Source organism: Ptiloglossa arizonensis, chromosome 5 (assembly GCF_051014685.1).
Source record: "Ptiloglossa arizonensis isolate GNS036 chromosome 5, iyPtiAriz1_principal, whole genome shotgun sequence".
In the NCBI taxonomy this organism is placed as follows: domain Eukaryota; kingdom Metazoa; phylum Arthropoda; class Insecta; order Hymenoptera; family Colletidae; genus Ptiloglossa; species Ptiloglossa arizonensis.
Window position 1 is genome coordinate 21,421,957 of NC_135052.1, and position 16,494 is coordinate 21,438,450.

Sequence of the window (16,494 nt, forward strand, 5' to 3'; positions counted from 1 at the left end):
ATAAAAGTGTAACTGACTCGTCAATGATCGATAGTACAATTCGATGCCTGTGTATCTTAAGATCCTCAAATTCTGTTCGATAAAATGCAATATCTGTGATAGGTTGAGTCCCCCTTTTTTTTAAATTAAAGAATATTTTTAAATTAAATTAAAAGAATATTTTTTTGTATTCAAAAAATTATACTGTAAACTAGAAAATATTTCTCTGATTTTTGCTTAAAGAGGATCGTAGAAAGTTTGTAAAAAAACTATTAAACGATTTCTGAAACTTTCTGACATAATCGAAAAATTAACGTACCATAGCTGGGGGATGCAAGTGCAAATGAAAAAAGTGTTCTTATTTCTGGTAAAAATTTAACACACTCTCGACCGTGTAATTTTAAAAGTGTACGTTGTTAATCAGTAATTTATTTGGTACATTGCTTGTTTTTAACAAAAGAAAATAAATTGCAAAATACAGAAGTTTCTCTACAAGATTTTTAGAAACAAATTCCTTCGTTTTACTTCTTCCTAGACATTTACGTTTCTTATCTTCGTATATGTAGGGCAACTTTGCATACCGAAGAGACATTTAAAACCGGATTAAACTATACTATTTTCTCCGAGTTTAGCGTCTCATCGACTGTGAGGTCATTAGCGACATGTTCCCTCGCTCTTAACTCGCAATTACATTTTGTCTCACACTTGAGTTTCTTTCGAGCAGCTCAGAATACATTCAAGCTTTCATCTCCAATAAAATCAGTATTTCCGTCTTTCGACTATACTTGCACAGCCACAAATTAGGATGAATCACATACAATCCCCCCTCCCCAAACAAAAAATTTCAACCCAGCCCATTTAGTCCCCACAAACTAACCTCTAATTGCAATCAGTGGGTTGTTCGAAAAGTAATTTCGTTTTTCTTTTCGGTGAAAATGAAACACGATTTTATTAGTGTGTATAAACATTGTATTAAATTACACATTCTCAATTTCGGAAAACGAAACGACTTTCCGAACAACCGATACATTTTATCGTACAGTTGAGTTTCCTTCGAGTAGCTCGTAGTACCTTCGACGTGCCCACGAAGTACCAAAGTACTCGAAACGAAATCAGTACCTTCCCCTCGAAACCGTACTTCTTTAACCATAAATTCGTCAATGAATAATTAAATCCCGTACAATCCCCTCTCCAGAAACTCTCGAACCACTTCTCCACGATCCACAATTCTTCCCCTTCGCGATCCAGCCTCTCGACTCACCCCAGAAGAGGGACACCCTCAAGAAATGGACGTACCTGTGCTCACCACGTTTCCATCACCAGCGAAAGGATTCGTTGGGACCAAAATCGACCAGGTCACGCGATAAGACTCGATCGTAACGAATCCAACTTAAGATACAAGAGTATCCAGCTTAAGATCGACGCGAACATTGGATTCGTGAACTGGCAATTATCAAAGTCTGATATCGGTGATATAGGTGTACGCAAACGGGCCAGAGAGAGCGTCAGGTGAAGAGATCAGTGCCGATCATGTCGAAAGAAGCGAGCAACGTTAGCCAGAGATCGAAAGACCGAGATACCGAGCTGGACAAAGAGACAGATAAATAGACAGACGTACAGACAGACAGAGAGAAGAAGATGGGTGACCGACATCGAAGCAATTCACGGAAAACGAGCGAGTCGGAAGGGTGCAGCTGGGTCAGTAGGTACGCGTAGATAGGGCAGAGCGCGGCGCAGGTAGGGCCTGGCGTGTACGCGCTAGGCTTTGTGGTGGTTTGATATCGACCCGCGTGGAGGGTCGGAGCCGTCCGGGGTCGCATGGCGCAAGCCTGGACGGGAACGAGGGCGAGGAGGTGAACGGAGAAGGCGGCCGAGGCGAGGAGACGGATGGAGAGAGTGGCTCCGCTTCCCTCCGAGGAGTGAAGAGAGACCGCCGGCAGTAGTAACCCGGCCAGTACCCCGCGCGCGGGTGCAGCTGCATCCGAAAACCCGTGTGTGTATGTGAGAGAGTGCCTCTGGTCGGCGTGTGTGTCCAGCTCGGTTAGAAGAGCACCGGGGAACGATCCACGAGGGTGGAGTGCAGCCTGACAAGGCTGATAGGATCATCCGGAGTCAGCATCCGTGCGTACGGGGGTGTGCAAGGCCAACCTGACCAAAGGGTGAGGACATCGGAGGGGAGAGGAATTATAAAAAGAGAATAAGGAAAGGAAAGAAGGAAAGATAGATAGATAGAGATATACAACCCGGTTGGTGAGGAGTGTGTGTCTCGGTCCCGCGGTGTGACGATCGGTCGAGACGCGTCTTAGCGGGGCACATCTGACGGTTGGGGTGCCTCGGGGCGATGTCTCGGCGACGCGTCCGTAATACCACGACCGAGTTTCCATGGATGTGAGACGAGATCTCGACACCGGGGACACGGTTATACAGGAGCTGGCCGCCATGTCACGGAGACTGGAGACCTCGAACGAGGACTCGTACCTGAGCGCCGGCCGACCATCGAATCTTCTACGTACAAGTTTCAGCAACGCGAAGTTAGAGTCACTGTACCGTGCCTCGTCGCTGCAACAACGTCGCGGTGGCCTCGAGTGCTTTCTGTTGTCGACGCTCCTCTACAGCGTGAAAATGATCGCGACGCCGGGCCAGGAGCTACCGGCCCGCGGACTGAACTTCATCTTCTTGGGATTGAGCCTAGGGCTGCTCGCCTGGACCGAGCACAAGCACAGAGTACACGACGTGATATGGTGGCTGACCGCACACGCGGCCTGGCATGTGTCGACCCTGCAGCTACTCGCTCAGCTGGTCCTCAAGCCCAACGAGGTCACGCTTAGGGAAGGACTTGGCTGGTTGTTGCTCTTGCTGTACCTGCAGTTCGCCACGATGCCCTTCAAGCTCACCTGCTGCGTCATCCTCGCGGTCATCGCTGCGATCGGTCATATCACCGCGGTGGCTTTACTATCCAATCCGTCGTCTGCCCAGATACCCATCGACGTCTTGGTAGGTCATTGTTTGTAGATTGTTGGCCGTACGGGTAACTCGGTTCGGTCATAGCTCGCGTCAAAGACGATTCACGATTTTTCGGGCTGAGGGAGGGCATTCGTATTTACGGAGGAACGTAACGATTCCTTGGTTAGACACTTGATGTTTCGTAGCTTAGTGTACGTAGATTTTAGGTTAGGTGTGGGAGAATGTTAACGTGGCGATGAATCTTGCGAAGATGGTTGATTAGCTTGGGATCGAGGATTAGGTGCTTCTCGAGGAATCTAACGATTCGTTGGACACTTGCTCTGATGTTTCGTAGCTTAGTATCTGTAAATCTTAGGTTAGATGTGGGAGAATGTTAACGTGACTAACTTAGAATCGAGGGTTAGGTGCTTATCGAGGAATGTAACGATTCGTTGGACATTTGCTCTGATGTTTCGTAGCTTAGTATCTGTAAATCTTAGGTTAGGTGTGGGAGAATGTTAACGTGGCGATGAATCTTGCGAAGATGGGTGATTAGCTTGGGATCCAGGGTTAGGTGTTTCTCGATGAACGTGACAATTCGTTGTCTGATGTTTGGTAGCTTAGTATCTGTAAATCTTAGGTTAGGTCTGGGAGAATGTTAGCGTGATGACGAGTTTTATGAAGACGGTTGATTAGCTTAGGATCGAGGGTTAGGTGCTTCTCGAGGAACGTAACGATTCGTTGATTGGACACTTGCTCTGATGTTTGGTAGCTTAGTATCTGTAAATCTTAGGTTAGGTGTGGAAGAATGTTAACGTGGCGACGAGATTTGCGAAGACGGTTGATTAGCTTAGGATCGAGGGTTAGGTGTTTCTCGAGGAACGTAAGGATTGGTTGAGTGGATAGTTATGGATACCTGATGAAATATATATCATTGTTTCAATAGCCCTTTAGTACCTGTAAATTGATATTATCTAAAGGGAACGTTTGTGTGGCAATGAGTTTCGCAAAGACAGTTGACAATCTTGGGATTGAAGGTTAGGTACTTCTCGAGAAATATAAAGATTAAGTGTACACTTATATATACTCGATAAAATATATATTATAGTTTCAGTAGCTCAGTACACGTTAAAAGTCGTTAGATGTAGGAGAATATTAGTGTGGCAATGAGTTCCGCAAAGACAGGACAATGTTGGAGTTCCAGGTTTGGTACTTCTCTAGGAATATAAGAGTTTGTTAATGGGATAGTTGAATACAGCTTGTCAAGTACGTAAAATTTAGTAGTCTCTAGTAGTCCCTTTAGTATAGGAAAAGATTAGTACGACGACAAATTTTGCAAAGACAGTTGACAATTTTGAGATTGGGGATTCAATACTCCTCGATGAATGTGAAGATTCGTTAATTGGACATGTGTCGATATGCACTAAAATGTACATCATGGCTTAGTAGTCTAATACCAGTGAATCGATGTTAGGTGCGGGGAAACGTTGGTTTGGTGACAGGTTGTGCAAAGGTAGTTGACAGTTTCGGGGTTAGGGAGTTTGGTACTTTCCTAGGAATATAACAGTTCGTTAATTGGACGGTTGTGAATTTCTGCTGAACTTCATATCGACATTTCGATAGCTCAATATCCGCAAATTGTTATTGGACGTGGAAAAAAATAGTTGGACGATAAGTTTTGCGAAAATAATTGGAGTGTTTGTTGCATACGGATAAAATTGTTTAAATTCAACATTAGAGTTCGAACTAAAATAGTAAAAGAGGCGATAAAAGTGTGTACACGAGTAAGAAATTTCAACAAATTTCCAAGAGACATCGCGATCAACGAAATGAAATAAAAATTATAACTCGTCCAAGTTGCTTAGAAATGCAACTGTTCGTTTATAGAACACTTAGAGACACCTGCTCGGAAATGAACGGTTTAGCAAGTTATCGTCTATAAATCGATGTCGGACAATGGATAACAATGGTTTAACAATAGACTTTACGAAAGCAGTTGACACTTTTAGGGGTACGGCACTTGCCGAGGAACGTAACTCTTCATTGATTGCACTACTCAAGAAGCTCGGGTAGGTGCTCATCGAAGTTTTTTTAGGTTATTGTCTGTAAATGGATTTTGGGTATAGGTTAGGTATCGGAACCAATGGCTCGACGATTAATTTAGAAACGACGATCGACTCTATCAAAGTTTTCACACTTTTAAAAGAAACGCGTCTATCGATCGATTCGATCGTTCGAGACACTTGTACACATCTGGGGTGTTGGTAGGTTGCAATTTGTAGTTGAACGTTAGTAGCATCGAGAAGCTATTGACGAGAAGCATTCGACGTTTCCAAAGTTGGAGTTTCGCAGTACGTTGAGAATCCTAACTCTTCGTCGATTGAATCGACATCCACATATACCCATCATCCAATAGATTATCACTGTTGATAGTTAGACACCTACAGTTAAGTGAGCAGTTCCACTCAGAAAGGTACTCTTTCGAACGCTCCAAGTTCGCGTGTTTCTAGGATCGGAATCCCCCCTCGTGGGATTTCAAAATGAACTGGAAGCCTTGAACATCCTCGAAGACGGATGAAACGAATTCCTCGAACGCTCTATCCCCATCAGACTCGTGTTGCAACCACGTCTCTGTACCCTCTTCCCAGAATACAGGCTAGCCACTGAAAGACTAAAGTCATACCTTGCTCCTTTACAATCTCATTCAGCGATCGTTCAAAGAATATTTTCCACGCACAATACTAATCAAATCCGTTAATTATATTCCCAAATAAAATAACACAAAATGAAACAAACGTGTAAAAGCTCTTTCGGTAGCCAATCTGTGTTACCAATCATAGAAACGAATCCTCATAGATTCGATCTCTCTCCACTTTCACCATCGAGTACTCCACTATCCCCCCAACAACAAGTCAGATCCTCCGTTTCGTTCCTATCAACCTCGACCATACCGATCGTTAACCCAATCCCGTAATTGTTGCTCCAAGAGCTCGAAATCCCTCGTACGAGATCGCCACCGTTTGGATGCGTAATATTCGAACACGTCGTATTAAATGCTACACGCCTCGTGCCAGTTTCACGTTTTTCTACACGGGCACGTGAAACAACACGGTATCAAACACACGACACCGTCTCGGCGCTCGTTATTTCGTAGTTGCCTCGAACCTAATACCGAGTAATTCAGCGGTCGCGGTGGCAACGTGAAATCAGAAACGTAGCCTGTGATTCAACGTGATTGCGAGCGGGGGCAAGCCACACGATCACCGGCATCGTGGAAACAACTGTTGCTAGAGCACTGGCCGAGCTAATTCGTCGCCGGCGCAACCCGAGGCCTCCACCAGACCTTCTTACGTGTTTCGATCGATCGATACGCAACGACAACGACGGCCTCGTGACCGATTCACGGTAAAATAACTTGCGGCTACTTTCCGCGTTCGTTGTCGAGCCCCTCGATTATTCTCTCTCTCTCTCTCTCTCTCTCTCTCTCTCTCTCTCTCTCTCTCTCTCTCTCTCTTACTCTCTCTTTCTCTCTTTCTCTCTCTCCCTCCGTTCGGGGAAGTCCCCCGCGCGAGAAACGCGTGAAACACAACCGACGAGAAATTTACGTAACACGCTGGACGCGCAACAAGTTCACGCGACGGCTGATTAACTTTGCGGCCACGTAATTGCTCGGCCAATCTGTGGAAAATCATTCCCGCGGCGTTGTTCGCGACCCCTATCGATCTCCGTGCGAACGAAAGAAACGAAACGAGACAATGGACGGTTGAAGAGTCGGAATTCTTTTTTTCCTCGACGAATTTCAAAGCGTTTTCTCTGGTGGTACGAGAAGAGTAAGGGGGTCAATTAGGGCGCTCGAAATCGAGCGAGATTTATTTGTCTGTAATTTTTCGTATTGGTTAGGAACACCGAAGTGAACGTTTTTTTGGTAAAGTGAGGGGAATGATCGATCATCGTAGCACTCGAAATAGAAAAGAATTTTTTTTTATTCATGATTGTGATTATTACTCAGAAACTCCGAAGGGATCCTCTTTTGGAAAAATAAGGAGAGTGATCAATTATCGTAGCACTCGAAATAGAAAAGAATTTTTTTTTATTCATGTTTGTGATTATTACTTAGAAACTCCGAAGGGATCTTTTTTTGGAAAAATAAGGAGAGTGATTATCGTAGTACTCGAAATCGAAAAGAATTTTTTTTTTTTATCTATGATTGTGATTATTGTTTAGGTATTTCGAAGTGATCGTCTTTGGCAGAACAAGAAGAGTAACGTAGTCGAGTATAGCGTTCAAAGTCGAGTAGGATTTATTGACGGTACGTCTCCGCCAAGATAATTAGACTAGAGTGTACATATCACACAGTAGAGTTGTTGTATAATCGCCTAAGGGCGAGCTACAGTCGAATACTCCCGAACCTAATCTCAAAGGTTACTATTGCGGTGATTATTATTACGTCTTCGTTACGTCAATTACACGAAAGTTTACAAGTGATTGCGTAAAGTCAAGGTACGAAGGAAGCTTCCGAACATAACCTCAAAGCTTGCCATTGTTATCGTTATGTCTTCATTTTGGCAGAACAAGAGTAACATAGTCGAGTACAGCATTCAAAGTCGAGTAGGATTTATTGATGGTACGTCTCCGCCAGGATAATTAGACTAGAGTGTACATATCACACAGCAGAGTTGTTGTATAATCGCCTAAGGGCGAGCTACAGTCGAATACTCCCGTACCTAACCTCAAAGGTTACTATTGCGGTGATTATTATTACGTCTTCGTTACGTCAATTACAAGAAAGTTTACAATTTCTGGCGGAGTGATTGCGTAAATTCAAAGTACGAAGGAAGCTTCCGAACATAACCTCAAAGCTTAACATTGTTATCGTTGTGTCTTCGTTAGACAAATTAAATAAAAACGGGGATGCTGTAACTGAGTAATTCCGTTATTGCGTAAAGACGCGACACTGTCCTAAGCTGCTTTTCGATCTAACAACGAAGAGTATTATTGTTATTAATACAGGTATAAGGTCCTTATTACGCAAATTGGACGAAAATGTAGATCGTTCTGCTGGAGTAATTGCGTAATTACTATTAAAGGCATGGTTCGGTCGTAAGCTGCTTTCAAACCTAACCTCAAAGACATTGCACGGAGCACGATACAAGAGAAAATAAAGCTAAATAAAAAAAACTGGAAAAAGTGAGACGAACGTAGGGTAGGTTATGTGTGCTTGGCGGGAGGGAATTTTAATAATTAGAGAATATATAGGAGAACGTAGCTTGGAATTCAATCGTACGATGATAGTGATAGAAATTGAAATAGAAATAACGTAGAAATAAATGATTATGAACGATTGAGATATGCATTAGTAGAGTGGTATGAGAGGTTAGTGCTAAAGAGGTTAGAAGAACAGTTACGAAAGGGCTTATACACGGTGTTTCGAAATGAGTGATACTAAACAAAGATTCTACGTGTAAAAATAAATAGAAAATCTAGAACAATATTTTTACCCACTTGGCTTTGTTTTCGAGAAAAAAATTTTTTAAATACGGTTCGGCTCACGTAGGGTTCAACGACTTGGCTGATGTGTCTGTTCATTGCTTACTGCATCTACTTGCATTTGCGATAGACACGATGTTGTATGCTTTCCATTTATTTTATTATCTTCCAATTTACTAGAACTAGTCCGTTGCATGCATTTTATTCTATTTCTAAAAAAATTGTAAACAAATTATTCCTTAAAGTGTACATAGACTAACTTTTCTCGATAATAGAAAGTGTGTCTAATCTGAACAGTAGTTTATAAACATGTTTGGTTCAATTTTAAAATATGAAATTTGAATAGAATAAAATAATCGATGCGATAAAGTATAGAAATAAAAACCTTCGGAACAATTATTACTCGTGTACTGAACATTGGCTCTCGAATATAAATTATGTTCTTCTTACTTTACTCTGGACCTTAAATCTCTGGTCAATACATCTTAAAATCGTGCACAAGTTTGGGAAAATTTCCTGAAAAAATTATACACAATTTTTGTTTACATTGTACGAAAAAGAATTTGAACAAATTGTACCCAACAATCGTCAATATTCGCAAACCCCAACGCGAGTAAAATTAACGAGTAATGGACAGACACATTCACTAAGTACATTTGCACACACACGGTAACGAAAAACAATTTTATTTTACATTAATTTTTACACGCACGACCGAATCGTCCGTTAAATGCTCCGCAGATATAGACAAAAGTGAAAAGTTCATGTGGGTTTCGTATCGAGCTATTATTTAGCCCCCGTCTAGTTGCAGAACACACGCGCCACCCCGTCACGGTTCCGTTTTTAATCAACCGGTCTCCCCTCCCTTCCCCCTCCCCAGGGACTGTTAATTAGCGGCTTCTGCCAATACAGCAGGCGTCCAGTTCATCTGGCCGCTGATTAAAACGACGGTGTCCTGCGACCGGTGCCGATTCGGGGACGATGGAAACGAGCAAGAAAAGTTCGTAATTAAGCGGGGGAAGTTCGGAAGACGACGCGCTATAACCGGGGCCGGTGGAGAAAACGCTCGAATCGTCACGGGGGTATTTCAGGACAGCAGCTTTGACGTTGGAACGTCGGTTAATCGACTTTTGATGGAGGCCGGTAATGAACAATCTGTCGTGACCATTAGCATCGCAAATTCGTCAGAAATGCAACGACAGGAAGCTTCGACGATTACGAATGCCGGAAAGCGGACGAGATTGAAAAGTTTCCGAGTCCGAGTCGGTTCTATGTCGTCGTCTGAGTTTCGAAAACGCGAGTCACCATCTTTGGAATGGTAGCAGAAATAATCGTAGACCTTCGTGCTTCGAATCGTTACCGAAAGAACGAAAAAATTTTTTGTTCACCCCTCATGACGTGTAACGATCTATCGGTAATTTTTTTGCGACAATTCAGACGTGGATGTTCGCGAGGAATAACATTCAAGTCGGATGTTACGTTTCGATACGACGAAACGGATCACAATCGTAGGGTTTATCGTCTGGGAAGATTTATCGTGTCGATAATTGAATTAACATGGAATATTCCGTACAGAACTTGTATACGGGGTCGGAACGTAATATCTGAATGTAATTTCGGTGCAATCACGGTGTCTGAATTACCGTGAAACTACCAGTGTATTATATAACCGTTGTTATTTATGATAGAAACTGAAGGTCGGTGAAATTATCGAGACAATAAGGATTTTTTGTCCCGTGACAAAATTTTTGGCGCAATTGAGAACAGGGTGAGATTCTACGTAAAAAAATGAATAAAAAATGTGGAATAAGTTGTACGCGTACGAACACTTTTTAACGAGATAAAAGACTTTGAATATCGTCGAGCGTCGGGGCAGCCATTATTGCTCGCGCGCCCACGTATCTTCAAAGTCAATTATCTCGAGAAGGAAGCCTCGTACGAGAAAAATGTATTGCACAATTTCGATTCAATTTTAGACGGGGAATCGAATTATCCTAGTTTAAACAACGAGTCACGCTTCTGGTTCGTATATTTCGCCAGTTATTGTTTGTAATGTATACAACACGCGAGGATAAAGTTGCTCGTTAATTGTGTCCAAGTATATCGAAATCTTGGACAGTTAAACGTCGCTTCAGTTAATTGATCACTCTTTTCTGGAACGTTGACTCGTTGCTTCGTCCATCGCGAAACGAGTTTAAAACTTGTCCACCGCAGATGTCCACATTAATCTTTCACTGGTCCCAAATTTGGTACGAAAACGACCCCATATTTCAGCGATGTTTTAATTCCGGAAAGTAAGTTCGTCGACAAAAGAGTCGACTCGGACGAAAAAATCCACGCTGGATGAGAATTAATAGCCCCACCAGCAAGAAAATTGAATCTGGGTAATCCTCCTGGCGTGAGCATCAATCTTCGACCTCGTCAAACTTCTTGTCGCCTAATAACTGATCGCTAAAAAGTTGCGCGTCGCGTTCTCCTCGTTGAAACGACGATCGTGGATTTGTTGAAATGCAAACGAAGATAGATCGCGATCTTTCGGACAAATATTTCGACGAAATTTTGCGATAAATGTTAATTGGATCGATCTAAGAACGAACTGTGTACGCTGTGCCTCGTTGTTGTTACTTTTTGATTTTAAAGAAGAAATACGAGAGCCTTATGCGAGCATTATATAAGAGTTACTCGTTTTATTTATGTTTATGCGGTTTTTTAATTACATCGAAGTGTGTTTCGAATAAAGGTGATACTATTCTTCGAGACTCTGAATTAGTGGGGAACAAATTTGAGAATAGAAAAAATGTATAATTTGAAACATGAAAATTTTATTTACTAATTTATAGAACTCCAGAAACAATACAACGGTGAACAAAATTGGACCAATGAACATTTGTGTAAAGTTTCACGAAGATTTTCAACCGACAGTTCACAGCTCTCTCTTGTAAGCTTGAATGGTTTATAAATTATTTAAATTTGATCTGTTAATGTCAACAGTACCGACACTCGGTTTTATTGTATATAGTGAGCGTTTTAGAGCGAGGTTCATTTATTACTATTTAGGTTATACTCTCTAGGGTGAGTATTCACTGTATTATTGGCATTATTAATCACTTTAGATTGAACTGACAGACTGAAATTATTCTGGAGTCGAGACTATGTTAACACACTCACTTCTGACAGTGTTAATACACTGAGATTCAACTAACAGAAATTGAATTAACAGACTGAGACTAGAAATGTTAACACACTAAGTCTCAGTTAACAAACTGAGATTAAATTAAGAGTCTAAGAATACTAACAGACTAAGACTCAGTTAACAAACTAAGATTAAATTAAGAGTCTAAGAATACTAACAGACTAAGACTAAACTAACTTAACAGACTTAAGAAACTAACCCTGAACTACCAGACTGAGACTGAATTAACAGATTAAGACTCAACTGGTAGACCAAGACTGAGCTAATAGATCAACACTGAACTAATACACCTGAGACTGAGCTGACACACCAACACTGAAGTAATAGACCAAGGCTGAGTTAGCTTTTTTTTTTAAACGAAGACACAGGAGGGTGAAAACACAAAGTAGTGTATGGAAAACTGTCTTAAGCTAATCTGTCAGGGACTTGGACTATGCAAGGTCCGTACGATGAAAAATATTGGCTTCGGTGTAGACAGTAGCTCTAACGAAAAGTCTTTAACCAGATAGGTGGAACATTAAGCACACAAGGAAGAAAATTTGTTACACGACATCGATTTTCTACCGAAGCTGTTGATCTATTCACTCGTGAAGAGGAACGTGATTTTCTAAACAATGGCAACTCAGTCGTCTGGTCAGAGAAAAAATACCTTCCTTTGTCTCTTGTATATCATTCAATAGGCTGCAGTTCGTCGATCCGGTGCATTGCATGTCGCTCGGGTGCAGCGTTATGCACGCGTGACACGTTCCGCAGAAATTGAAGGAACCGAGAGAACCCAGCAGTAGATGCATCAAATTGGAATATTTCTTCTCGGAAAAGAAATTCTTTGAATACTTTATCGCATTTGGATACTTTATTTCGTGCCTTTATTATTGCATTCCACCTTGCTCGCCATTTTTCGAAATTGTAACCATTTCTTGGTAGAAATAGTTTTTTCGTTTCACATTGAAGTCGAACCGTGAAAACACGAGAAATTCAAATTTCATAATTGCGATCTAATAAAATTTTGTGTTAATTTTGTTGTTCTTTGGTTTGCAATATAATATCGAAAATAATCATTGTAAATTCGTTGGCCCAAAGAGAACTGAAAACTGGGGTGAAAACGTTGGATTAATTTTTGAAAATAAAGTTTGTGTTATGCGAATGCTTGGAGGTAAATCTATTTACGTTTGTTGTTAATGTAGAAATTATTATTTAAGTAGAAAAATTTGTACTTTGCTACATATAGTTTCGATAAAATAATTAAAATTCCTGTGCATAGTTTTGCAGCTAAACGTTACAATATATATAAAGCTTATGGTGTAGTTTTTTGTAACAATCGTAAGGTTTCAGGCGGATATAAAAATCTGGGGTAAAGATTTTACCAGTAACAAGATACTGTGGAAGATAGGAATTCTGTATAGTAATTTCATAAGTTTAAGATTCTATCGGAAAGAGGAATCTCAGATAGCAATTTTGTAGTTTGAAGGTTCTATGGAAAGCAGGACTTTTGGGCAATAACCTTACCATTTCAAGATTCTATGGAGAGCATAAATTTCGGAACACAATGTTACAGTTTCAAGATTCTGTTTGAAATAGAGATCTCGAGTAACAGTTTACAGTCTTGGAGCTCGATGTAACAATTATGCAGCTCATCGCGAAAAAGAGGAATTTCGAATTCAAAATACGTCGAGAATGAAATATATGATTAACACAACATTATAGAAAAAAATAATTGTGCAATGCACCTTTTTCTATTTTGAAGACTCTACGAAAAATACAAACTTTAAAGAATATCTTCACATTTTAAAAGTGCCATCGAAAATGTAACATTTTAAAAAGTTAATTATTAAATTTGAAGGCTTCTTGAAAAATAGGAATTTTTTTTTTCCAATTTCAATATTCTCCCAAAGTACAAACGTCCACTAAATTTACCCTCGAAATAGGAATTTCAAATTAGGAATACATCGACACACAAATTTGAAGACTCCTTGAAAAATAGGAATTTTTTTTTTGTAATTTCAATATTCTCCCAAAAGTACAAACTTCCACTATATTTACCCTCGAAATAGGAATTTCAATTTAGGAATACATCGACACACAAATTTGAAGATTCCTTGAAAAATAGGAATTTTTTTTTTTGTAATTTCAATATTCTCCCAAAAGTACAAACATCTACTAAATTTACCCTCGAAATAGGAATTTCAAATTAAAATACATCGACGCACAAATTTGAAGACTCCTTGAAAAATAGGAACTTTTTTTTTTATAATTTCAATATTCTCCCAAAAATACAAACGTCTGCTAAATTTACCCTCGAAATAGGAATTTCAAATTAAAATACATCGACACACAAATTTGAAAACTCCTTGAAAAATAGGAATTTTTGTTCCCCAATTTCAATATTCCCCCAAAAGTACAAACGTCGACTAATTTTCCCCTCGAAACGGGAATTTCGAATTCGAGCCGCATCGGGTGACGAAATATTCGATTAACGGTCCCAGTGACAAAGTTATACAAATAAACTCGACCGAGGGAATAGAGTTACGGACACGAGGAAAATTCGCAATCCGATTTCGCGGAAAAAATATGGAAGTGAACTGAACTCCACGGTCGATCCACGGTAACAATTATAAATTCGCAATCTCTTTCGTGGCGTTTCTCGAGACGCAACAAGCAACGTCGCTTCCCTCGGCAATTTTCTGCACGGCGGTCTCGCGATGTCTTCCATTAAAAGCGTTTCCCCTAGGGAGAATTTCGCGGATCCTCGGTGCAACGTTCCACCGCTACGGGCTGGAAAATTGTTCGCTAAAACGGAACGCAACAGTGATGCAGTTTTCCACTTAAACGTCGGTGAAAGTTTCGAGTGGCGCGCTTCCCGCGTAAAAAAATAATGAAGGCTCTGCACAATGTGGCAGCCGGCGGTCGTCCTCTGAAAAAGTAATGGAAGCTCGGCCACCATAATGAGACATAACGATCGTCTTCCTTTTACAAACCAGCGAAACTGCGTAATTTAGCGATACGTCGGACCGTGGGACTGGTCGGAACTTTTGAATAAATTATAACGAGACGTTATATAAAAATGATTGTTCGAACGACGATTGGTGTATATAGGTTTGCACGGGTCTCGACTCAAATAGTAATTTGTAATTTGTGTAAGGATCTCTTCGAATTTTAAATTTCTACGATCTCGACATCTCGATTTCTTGGGTCACTTTTTTTATTATTATCGATTAAGTTGGTATATAATTCACCAAGTGGGCATTTGATATGTATCTTGTGATATTGGTGGATTTAAAAATGTTCATTTTTTGGTGAAGATTATCGTGGTGAGTGAGAAAAATTGTAAACTAAGATTTTGGATTGTTAATCGTTTAATATATTACGCGATGATTAATGTTTGATTTTAATTGTAAATATCGAGTGTGGAATTGTCAAATTTATGAAGTGGTGTATCATTGGAACACGTATGGTTGATTTGTATTTAAAGGAAGACTCGATGTATTCGGTGTTCTAAATTAATAGTCGTTTTAATTTAATTGATGTAACGTTAAAGATTAGCGTTGCGAGTGGTTGGTAGTTTCATTGGTAAAAGTGAACACCTTATCTCAGACACGACTAAATTGGTTTCTACACGAAGGAATGCTAATTAGAACTGGGATAAATGTTTTAAGTAAACCGCCATCTAGTGGCGTTTCTTAGAAGGTCTCGGTCAGTACAAGAGTTCGAAGCTGACATGAAAAATTACATTGAAAAATAATTTTGTAGTTAACGTATTTTTTAAATTCCCAAAACGAAGAAATGCGACTACTTAGTTCACTAACGCAGATCTATACTTAAATCTAGAGTCAAAAGTGCTTTGTTTTTCGTTAGAAATAGAGTAATTATTAATTAGGTAGGTGTTTTACGAAAAATTAGTGGCGATAATTAAATATACATATCTATCTGTACGAAAAGTTTATTAAAACTTTGAACTACTTTATTAATTCGATTCACGAGTTGTTGCAAACTTTCGAGGCAATGAAAACATGTACAAACATAACCTCACTTTTGTCAATTGCAAGGCGTCTTTATACTCGTTTACATACGAATTTGTAGTAACAAATGGTGTTGCAAATATCAATGAAATTTGCTTCGAGAAAATTAACATATCAACGAATTTGACACACAATGTTATTGAATTTTTTAAACGAATATCTGCGAAGGAGGCATCGATAAATTAATTCAAAGAATAGATCTTTTATCGCGACGATGTTTTATCGTGTCGAAAGATCTAGTTTCAAATTTTCGTATAAAATTTATAACAGTACGATAACACGTTCTTTTGTCAAGATCAATCATAATCGATCATAATCCAAAGTTGAACCCTTACTAATGTAACGAATATTCAAATAAACTCATCCATCACGATGTATCGCATTAGAAGATTCAATTTCAGATTTTCGTGTTATAAAAATCATTTCACGAAGCTTCGTACAGCACCGTGAGAAGATTTTCCCTCTAGATCGATCATGCTCTAAAATTGAACCACTTCTGTTCGAATTAATGGATACTTCTTAAATAAATAACTTTCAAATAAATCGATACTTTGGTCACGATGTATCGTAAACCAAAATCCAATCTCAAACTTTCGTGTTATAAAATCATTTCTCCCTTTAAATCGATCATGCTCTAAAATCGAACCACTTCTGTTCGAATTAACGGAGAACTCTTAAATAAATAACTTTCAAATAAATCGATACATTGGTCACGATGTATCGTAATCCAAAATCCAATCTCAAACTTTCGCGTTACGAAAATTATTTTACCAAGCCTCGAACAATTTAACAACACGTTCTTTCGCTTAACGCAATTAACGAACATCAATCGGTCTGTTAACTCGTTCAACGACACGTAGGGTCGCCACCGGTCGC

The 16,494-nt window shown here is 40.0% G+C and overlaps 1 protein-coding gene across 1 annotated transcript in view; it reads left to right on the plus strand.

Annotated features, from left to right (window-relative positions):
* The first annotated feature begins 1,322 nt into the window (after positions 1-1,322).
* Ac3 (adenylate cyclase 3) overlaps positions 1,323-16,494 on the plus strand; it is a 49,667-nt gene continuing 34,495 nt past the window's right edge. The window contains exon 1 of the mRNA XM_076312714.1: positions 1,323-2,973. Within this exon, the coding sequence (XP_076168829.1) occupies positions 2,362-2,973 (612 nt within the window). The 5' untranslated portion in view covers positions 1,323-2,361. The remainder of the gene's footprint in view (positions 2,974-16,494) is intronic.